Source organism: Ascidiella aspersa, chromosome 7 (genome assembly GCF_963924565.1).
Source record: "Ascidiella aspersa chromosome 7, kaAscAspe10.2, whole genome shotgun sequence".
NCBI classification, from domain to species: Eukaryota; Metazoa; Chordata; class Ascidiacea; order Phlebobranchia; family Ascidiidae; genus Ascidiella; species Ascidiella aspersa.
The window spans coordinates 26,330,761-26,340,955 of NC_139453.1; the positions used below are offsets into that span (position 1 = coordinate 26,330,761).

General features: G+C 34.7%; 1 protein-coding gene and 2 non-coding genes across 3 annotated transcripts; 1 reads left to right on the forward strand and 2 right to left on the reverse strand.

The window, feature by feature from the left end:
- Positions 1-12: 12 nt before the first annotated feature.
- Positions 13-9,262, reverse strand: LOC146138706 (uncharacterized). Its single transcript, XM_083394656.1, has 8 exons — positions 9,133-9,262; positions 5,410-5,514; positions 4,887-4,999; positions 4,460-4,603; positions 2,825-2,949; positions 948-1,090; positions 519-623; positions 13-174 (listed from the first exon to the last, which is right to left on the reverse strand). Exons 1-8 carry the CDS (start codon positions 9,235-9,237, stop codon positions 13-15), a joined length of 1,002 nt encoding a protein of 333 aa, XP_083250782.1. The 5' UTR covers positions 9,238-9,262.
- Positions 5,762-5,836, reverse strand: Trnaa-ggc (transfer RNA alanine (anticodon GGC)). The gene has a single exon. It is a non-coding gene; the product is annotated as a tRNA-Ala (tRNA).
- On the forward strand, positions 5,962-6,036 carry Trnaq-uug (transfer RNA glutamine (anticodon UUG)). The gene has a single exon. It is a non-coding gene; the product is annotated as a tRNA-Gln (tRNA).
- Positions 9,263-10,195: the final 933 nt, after the last annotated feature.

The window sequence follows — 10,195 nt, forward strand, 5'->3', positions numbered from 1 at the left end:
TTTTTTCTCAATTTAAAGCATCGGCAATATAAGGCAAAAAATTACAATTGTGCTTCTTGATTTCCCAGCCGGACAATGATCCTGCTTGCCATTTCCCATTACGAGTTGGAATCCGTGGTCTGGGGATCCTTCAAGCTTGCCACCGGTACCTATTAACCAGTTGTCTTGTCCGATCTGAAAATAAATAGGTTCATTAACCCTAAATCGAAAAAATGGGTGTTAAATAATATTTTTTTTAATTCTTGATTCGTAGTAAATTATGATGTGAAACAGAAAATTGAATAGGTGAAATAAAAAATTAAATTGAAGTATTTTTCCAGGTTTGTAAGCGTTTCTACTATTTAAAACTATATAAACTTTTTTAAAGAAGTCGTCGTTTACTGACAACTATTTTTTTTTAATGACAAAAGACATCAAGTTTAGAAAACAAAGATTTGCATGTTTTGGAATTAAAAGTTAGATATCCCAAATAAATTTATATTCAAATTTTAAAGTAAGAAAATTTAAACACAGCAAACCTGTGATGCATTAACATATGGACAGAGTTCATAAACGTAGCCGGGCGACTGAAACGTAAAGCATTCCAAGCTGAGGGCATAAAACTCTCCATTTGGTCCATAGTTCTGCAAAAAATAACATTAGAGCATGATTGCTAAAAAAAATTAAATATTTAATTCTCAAATATGTGTATAGCTGCTGTTCATAAACATGGATCTAATTTCATTAAAAACTATTTTATATTTAACGCAAGGTTTGTGTAGGTTTGGCTTAAAGATCACTAATCTGAGTAAGTACATTGTACAAATAACTGTTGTTACTAAAACAATTTAATAAAGTCGTTCAGTTCCCTTAAATCACTTTAAAACAGTGTTCAACCTACGATGGTCAAAAAATTAAATCAAATAAAATTGCAGCACAAATATGTCTCGAGAAAAACAGTCACTCACATCTGCCTTGTGACCTGCACCTTTTTGAATGTACTCGTGTTTGCGAGCTGCACCTTCTCTTATCTCGTTCAGTTGGCGAAGCTTGGTGTGCTGGTAGTCGTGACATGTGTCCTTGCAAGGGACAAGCTGGACATCATCTGAAACTTGAGGCCGGTTAGAAGGTATTTGTGATGGTTAGCAAATAAATGGGAAGCAACTTTTACAAGTAAGAGCACAATAATTTGAATACATATGTGTTTTAGGCTTAGGCCACTTCCGAAGTTTTTAGAACACAAGTCACTAACAATTGTACAATTGGGGTATGTTGGGATAAACAACTGTAATCATTTGGATATGTTGGGCTAACCAACTGTGTCAGAATATGATAGGTGTATGTTGTACCTGAGATAACACTCGCTAACAGGAATGGCACAATTGAGATATGTTGGGCTAACCAACTGTGTCAGAATATGATAGGTGTATGTTGTACTTGAGATAACACTCACTAACAGGAATGGCACAATTGGGGTATGTTGGAATAAACAACTGTGTCAGAATATGATAGGTGTATGTTGTACTTGAGATAACACTCACTAACAGGAATGGCACAATTGAGATATGTTGGGCTAACCAACTGTGTCAGAATATAATAGGTGTATGTTGTACTTGAGATAACATTCGCTAACAGGAATGGCACAATTGAGATATGTTGGGCTAACCAACTGTGTCAGAATATGATAGGTGTATGTTGTACTTGAGATAACATTCGCTAACAGGAATGGCACAATTGAGATATGTTGGGCTAACCAACTGTGTCAGAATATAATAGGTGTATGTTGTACTTGAGATAACATTCGCTAACAGGAATGGCACAATTGAGATATGTTGGGCTAACCAACTGTGTCAGAATATGATAGGTGTATGTTGTACTTGAGATAACACTCACTAACAGGAATGGCACAATTGGGGTATGTTGGGCTAACCAACTGAAATCGGTTGGATTTTTAGGGTTTTTACTTCTATGATTAGGTATGTAAAGTTGCTATATGTTGGTAGTACCTTGACCCTGTTCTGGTAAACTTAAGATCGATTTTTTCATAAACAGCGGTTTTATAAGTCCCAAGTATAGATACAGGTGTAAAACATTTAACAAAAAAAAGGTAAATTTCAGCAGTTGAGGCAAAACACAATGAAAATCATTTTCGATGTTAATGTTCCTCTTAATCTGTTTTACCCTCTTTATAGATTAGGGGTGTCCAACAAGCGGCACGCGTGCCAAATGTGGCACGCGACCTAATAAAAAGTGGCACGCAAGCCCTCCCCAAAAAATACTAAAATTGTTATTTAGCCAATTGCCAAAAAAGGTCAATTTGTTATTCAGCCAATTGCCAGAAAATACTAAGTTTGTTATACAGCCAATTGCGATTGTTTGTTCACAATATACCATTGTTTGTTCACAATACAAAACAATGGCGGCAATCACTACAACCAACAATTACTTTTGATCTAGTAACATTATACTGTATGGAGGCTAGCATTCACATAATATTATATAGCTTGGTGTTAAGAAACAAGAAGTCAGCTCACCGAAAGACACTTTGATGTAGTGATGCGCATTTCTACTAGACAGCTTTTTTTTCAAGTTTAAATAAACGTTCTTATTTTTGGTAAAAAAGCGCTTTTATGATTAAAAAGAATTGGTTCGGTTACGAAACTTTGGCACGGGAAGAAGTTATAAGATAAAAATTGGCACGCCGGCATGTTTGAGTTGGACACCCCTGTTATAGATGATAGCAATGACAAATACTTTAAAATAGCTGTATTTGTATTTCATCAAATGGTAGCATGATTTTTTCTCAAAGATTAAAGATTTGATGAGTAGTAACACACTTTTTTACCAGGTAAATTGAGGTCAGGTGCAACAGTGACGCCTTTCCATTCGTCACTGCCATCACAGCAGTCACAAATTCCGTCGTTAATTCGTGAAGAAGGAAGGTAGTGAAGCTCAGGTTCACAATAAAACCTGAAAATGTATTCATATATTTTATAATAACTTATAAACAATTAAAATTTATACATACAATGGAAACTGTGCGATTATTAAAAAATAAAAATAAAAAAATTTATATTTTTTGCCTATATATAATGAAAAGTTCATCTCTTATCACAAAACTTATGAACAATTTAACTTCATACATACAGTGGAAACTGTGCCATCATTGAAAAAAATTAAAAAATTGATATTTTTTTCTTATATATAATGCAAAATACATATACATCTGTGTACAACAACTGTGATCTAGCCCTTTTGAAGTTGTTGGTTGATAAACGATTGCTGCTTACATATTATAGTACATCATAAGTCTTGAAAAGGCTAACTGAATCAGTCGATCAATTAAGGATATTCATGCGAGCCGGGCTAGAAACACAACTAGTCTGCGGTGAGGTTTCAACTCACGACCTCCGGCTATACCGAGACCGTCACTCTACCAAACTGAGCTAGATAAATAGGCTCAGAGAGGGCTGGGTGAGAAAAACAACGTTTTGAGCATAACTTTCATTTAACAGTTATATATATATTGGTCATTGGATAATGATTATTAAATTATAAATAAGAACATATTTATGAAAATTTAAAATAACAAAACCTAATTAATATTATTTGTTCACATTTAAAGAAAAATTCTTCTACTAACACTTTTATTTTTAAAGGCAATATGATATTTTAGATTTTGCAATTTGTTTTAATACGAAAAATGAAAAACATAGACAAAGCTTGTTTCACATATTTCAATCAACTGTCAACAATTGGCACTTGGCAGTGCTAACAGCAGACAAATGGTCAGAACATATATTAATTAGTGTGTAGCACAGTAACCAACAGTCAGCAAACCTAACATAAATAAGACAATTTCTCTAAAGAATGTAGGTTTTTAACAGAGTGGAAACAACCATGACTTTACAACAAATTTGCTGAAAATATTTATCTCATTTTCTAAATTTTCGTAGCTAATATTTATATTTCCATTTTTTCCAAAGTCCATTTTGTAGTTTAAAAGTTGAGGACTGTTAAATTTCCATGAAATTAGCGTAATGATATCATTAAATAATATTAGTTAAGCATGCATTATTTATCTAGCATAAAAAATGATTCACTGCAAATTATATATATGGGGCGCCTCTATCGCAACTGAAATTAACAGGCAATATATTTTAATCGTAATATTGCATTGTACATTTAAATCTGACATCCAAAGAAGATTAACTAAATTAGGCTGTATTTTTATTTAAAAACAAAGATCACAACCCAAATAAAACAAACATAAAAGTATATGCTTGAACATTTTTAACAGGTTAAAATTGCATTGATATCACTGATTATGGCATTAGAATTTGCCGAAACAGTTGAAAATAAAGCATGGCGCTTTTAACGTCTATTTGGGCTGTTATTTTCAGCATTAAACTTATGAGCAGATCCGTATATAGTGTTCTAAAATTGCATTATTTTATTATTATAATGGTGGTCGCCATACCTTCCATTGGGACACGCTGAAGTACCAGGCTCATCACTCCCATCCACACAATCACAGAAATCATTGTTCACCAAACCCCACGCTATTGACTGGTTACCAGACAAGCATATGAATGTGCCCTCTTTGGAAGGAACATAGTATTTTCTAAACAAAACGTTTTAAAATGTTTTAGGTTAATGTTTATGAATGGGTGAATTGCATGGATAGCAAAAGTTACATCATTTTGCACAAAAAAAATTACATTAAAAAGATCGGGAAAGAAATACAATAAAAGAGATCGTGCACTGAACTGCTAGTGATACAAAATTATTTATAATTTAGGTTAACTCATTTCCTGTCAGTTAACCAATTATGTAATTTAAGCTGTGGTACCACATAACCCGACAACTGTTGGCTTGTTGGAGTAATAAAGTTAAGTTGTTTAAACCTGTGTTCTTTCTTGACACCACGTAGCAGTGTACCGTTGACTTTCATTCCAATTTCTTTCATAACTCTCTGTGCGAACCTCGGGTGAACTGATCGTGCAATTACTGGTGGTTCCTTTCACATGGGTATATATAGATTTCAAAGATCACAAACTATTTAGTTACAAAAAGTCATACTTTACAGTAAAAATTTAATTTTCAACCTAATTTAAATTTTACTTATGATTGTGGTAATTTTGGGAATGCTTGTTTTTAATTTATAATTGTAGTAAGAATATCAAAGCTCATACAGAAGTAGGTATCATTCTCAAAGTTTCGAATAAAGAGTTATTCCAAACAGTCAAAGTGCTACCAACTTCTGAATGGGCTTTAATAATCTTACTACGTTTCACTACAGCCTCCAACCATTATGCTCCAAAACATTTCAATTGCATATTTTGTTTTTAATTTAGTTTTACCACAAACACATATGCTGAATGAACGAAGTTAAGTCGATAGATATATAAATGAAAGAATTCCACTTACAGCAGCAATGAAACCAGCTTGGGCATACTTTCCTTTGTTATGGTGCTCACTGCCTGAATTAAGCAACATCTGTTGCTGGCGCTGCAAGTTTTTAAGGATGCTGGCCTAACAGCAAACAAAAAAGTTAGCATAAATTCTGATTTAAATAGCAAATAAAAAGGCACATAAATATTGTTACAATGAAACATATGTACACACATATATGTGTGCTTACAACTGAGATCTAGCCCTTCTGAAGCTGCTTTTTGACCAACGATAACGGCTTACGTATTATTAGTACACCGAAAAGCCATTGCAGACTCACCGAATCTGTCGATCAATGATGCAAGCAGAGCAGACTAGAAAAACAACTAGCCTGCAGTGAGGTTCGAACTCACGACCTCCGGTCAAGCCGGGACCGTCGCTCTACCAACTGAGCTATGCAGGCTCAGAAGGGAACGAGTCGAGAAACAACCATAAGCCAATGCTTGCTCAATCTGTTAGTACAAGCAGCTTCATAACGAAGGGGATCGCCAGTATCGTATGGTTGTTTCTCGACTCGTTCCCTTCTGAGCCTGCATAGCTCAGTTGGTAGAGCGACGATCCCGGCTTGACCGGGGGTCGTGAGTTCGAACCTCACTGCAGGCTAGTTGTTTTTCTAGTCTGCTCTGCTTGCATCATTGATCGACAGATTCGGTGAGTCTGCAATGGCTTTTCGGTGTATAAATATTGTTATTGCCTTTTTTGGTGTTCTGTTGCTTTATTGTATCAATTAGAAACACTTAAAGTATAATTTTAAAAAAAAGATGATGCCTAATCGTCATAAATCAAATTAAAACATTGCAACTTTAAAACTACAAAAACACCACATGGCTATAAATAGTACAGGCATCTTAGAATATATTTAGTTATTGTCTATTTAGGTAAGAAAAAATTAAAATTTAGGGTGAGTATGCTGTTAAAATGAGTATTTTATATTATATTCAATGAAACTGCCTATTATATTTCATTTATCTTTAAAAGATTTGGCAAATAGTATGGTTTGTTTCACATAATTTTTAGAATCAGATTGGAAATATGCACTAATGCTGGATGTTATTGAACAAATTCACTTGGCAAAACACCAGGTGGAACAGTATGTAGGGATGTTCAAAGTAGAATACCAAGGTATTCTAGAATAATAGGTTTCGAATCTAGAATAACGAATCCAGAATAGCGAATCCTAGTATATTTTTATTAAATTATTTAACCTCGATTTTGTTTGGGGAAGGGATTAATCTTAATCTTCCCTACAGGGCCCACAATCACAGCAATAAATCGCTCAAACAATTTTCTAACATGTGTATATTATAATAAAAAAAATCTCTCTTATGTTTAACATTTTTAACAACTGTCATGTGAAGCCGTTCTGTAAACTGGAATATGTCAACTGTCCAGGTTGTGTCCAAAACTTATATTTTTGCCAATAGTGAGTACAATGCAACACTGCACATAGAAGTCTTAAGCAATTCGGTCCTCTTTTTTAAAGCATTGTTAAGTCTTATTGATTCTTGTTTGACTAACATGATCTGTTATGCAGTAAAATGATACTGCAAAGAATACAAAGTTATTATTGACATAACGAATTCTTGACAATTACGTTGTGCATAACTGCATAACTTCCCTGAATATTGGCCTAAAGTTGACCTTAAGTAACCCCATAGCGCATTTTGTGGACGGCCAGCACGTTTTGCTACGCTATGTTACTTTTGCAACTTAACGCATTTAGGGCAATTGCGAACTCCAAACCAGACATTACACGTTAGCCGCTCGCCCAATAACGCTTGATTGACACTTAATTATTAGACGAACGTTATCGCGAGACGCGGTAATTGGTCGGCCGAAAAAACGCTGACGGTGCACTACGAGGTTACATTTAAAGCAAGCACAAATTGGTCGCCGCGGCGACAGGGCAACTTACCACACGGGTTTGTGCAATTAGGCGCAACAATCCGCGGTAAAACATTAAATTATATCGGTTCCAATTACCCGAAATAAATGGCAGAATTGGATTCGAATCCCATCTGGATTCGAATCCAAGGATTCGATATTCTACTTTGAGCATCCCTAACAGTATGGCCGCAATTGTCAACTAATCCACGGCCGCAACCCTACATTAAAAAAACACATTGAAATCTGTTCGCTCGCACAAATGTCAGCCAGTTTATGCCAAAAAAATTAAGCTGGGTTTACAGTATTTAGAACAGGGTTTCCCAAACTGTGGTCCGCGACGACTGCACAGGTGGTCCGTGGCGATATGACAAGAAATTAAAAAGTGACACATATTATGTTGTACAGCAGGGATCGACAACCTTTGCGCCAACACTTTACTGCCTCCTTAAAAGTAACTAAACACGATTTTAAGTGCAAAAACATATCCAAAGCCTGCCTGATTAACAGTTGTTCTAACATTTTAATAACATAATTCTTAGTTAACATTTTGTGCGGCCCGCAGAGACCTTTCTGAGTTTGGTTTCAACCCGCGACTAGAAAAAGTTGTACAGTATGTGGACTCTTTCAAAAATAATTAAATTGCCGCAGTTATTCACAACTTATTGATTTCGAAAGCTTTTGCTATCAAGTAACGTAAATCTTACTAGTTGCGCTTTTAATTTATGATGAATTAATGATTTAAGCAGAGGGAAGCAATCTCATCCGTCCCACTGATGTTGTCAGTTTTGTAAACAAATAAATTTGGTTTTATTTATTTTTTGCTTTATATTGCGGTCCGCGAAAAAACAGATTCACAAATAGTGTCCGTGGTCCAAAAGAGTTTGGGAGACCCTGATTTAGAAGATACTCATTTACAGGCTTACATACTCCTGGGTCACGCTAATATAGCGACACATCATAGTAGTAACTTAAAAACAATTTTTTTTTAAATCAAAGTTTAAAATCTGGGTAAAACGAACATTCCAGGCCAGGCCTGTGTATAGAATCCTAATGAAAAAGAAATTTTACCATCGTGGAATATAATGTGCACTGCAATTCCAGATGGCATTATTTAAGATGCACACACACATACTACTATTTAAAGCAATTTTTGTGCACACCTAAATTAGTATATTGCATGAACTTAAATTCCGAAAAGGTTTTCCCATATGTTATAATGACAGGATGCATATTAAATCAGGGCTGTGGAGGCGGTTAAAAATAACCCGAGTCCGACTCCGGCCAGAAAAATTTTCTTAGTCCAACTCCCAAGTCTGCGATTAAATGTGAGATTTTGTCGAGTCCTGAGTTTGGCCCTGACTCTACAGCCTGTATTTCGCCAATTTATGTAACTAACATAATGTGGATATCCAGCAATCCACTTACAGGGGTGTCATATAATTCATCAACACACAATACATGGTTGGACAATATTTCACCATTTGCTATTACACTTCAACGTCACTTTGGCGGCCCTTTCAGTTTAAAAATTTGATACTACGCATTCGCTTGTTGGACTTGGGTAGTTTTATGTGGTCTTACTCGTGTCCAGAGTCCGACTCCAGCAAAACAAACTGACTCCCTGAGTGCGAATCCACAGCCCTAGTTTAAACATTAGTTGGACCCGTTCACCCCATTATTTTTTGAGCACCCTTGAGATCTTGCTGAGATCTGCCATACTTTCCAGATGTGAAAATGCAGACTGGCTGCCATTTCAACATTTGCAAGTATATAATGTTTATTTTACTTAAATCAAAGATGTGGATAACTTACTTGAAATACCATGAAGAAAAGTGCAGTAACAAATAAGGCAATAAGTGTTTGGAAAGGATTGCTTCTGCCTCCCATCAAGCGGAGTTGTCTTTGTGATGGCTCCATTATGATATAGCGATTATATACAAATTGACTATTAAACTAAAACAATTTAAAAAAAACTGAATTAGTGTAAGTAAATTTAAACGATAAAATAGTACATTTAATGTGGTTCTGTGTAGGGTTCCTCTCCGGGAATATTTTGATGGAAAATTCCCGGGATTTCTCGCGAAATAACAATCCCGAAATTTTTTTTATAATCCTAGTTATTCGGCAACATAGCAAAACTTAAAAAAAAATGTCATTTTTGACTAGAATATAAAGAAAAAAAATATTACAAAACTTATTAAAGTCGTTGCCTGAGTTGCTTAATTTGCGCTTACCAGCGGAAAAAACCTAATCAAATTTATTTTACTAATAAAAAAAGCATGCATGTGTTTTCTAAATAAAAACAAATAAGGGTGCAGCCTTTAATACGAGAAGGTCTTATAAGATTGCAGAAGCAATACTGCAGAACATAAATGAGCTTAATTAAATGTTTTGAGCTAATATAAAGTAATATAAAACATCGTAATGACGTAATTAGGACACAAAAAATCCCGTTTTCCGGGAGTGAAAAAAAAACGTTAAAAGAGGAACCCTAGTTCTGTCACTTCTGTGCACGGGACAAAAAACCGACACCTCAAAATGTATTTAAGAAACAAATTTAATTAGGCAGCAACGAAATGCAATATTTAATATCTCAAGAGTATATTAGAGTATGTATATTACTGTAAATGTGTTCTGTTCCAATTTAAACTAAAAAACAATCTAAAAAGGCCGATAAACATAGAAATATGCCCGAATCGCTTCAAAATAAAGTCATACTTATAAGATTAAGTTGCAGCTTTACGGTCGGTTTACTATTGGTCATAAAGTACTTACATTTTTTCATAAATTTTTTCAGGAAATCGGAAATGCCTCTTTTTATATATTTCGCAAAGGGTTATTTGTGAAATGCAAAAAGATACCGTAGGAAATATTG

Excerpts from the sequence above, each read along its gene's own strand:
- LOC146138706 (XM_083394656.1), bottom strand. The coding sequence starts at position 9,237 with ATGGAGCCATCACAAAGACAACTCCGCTTGATGGGAGGCAGAAGCAAT. Across the intron at positions 2,950-4,459 it reads TCAGCGTGTCCCAATGGAAG|GTTTTATTGTGAACCTGAGC; the intron begins GTATGGCGACCA and ends ATACATTTTCAG. Across the intron at positions 175-518 it reads CATATGTTAATGCATCACAG|ATCGGACAAGACAACTGGTT; the intron begins GTTTGCTGTGTT and ends ATTTATTTTCAG.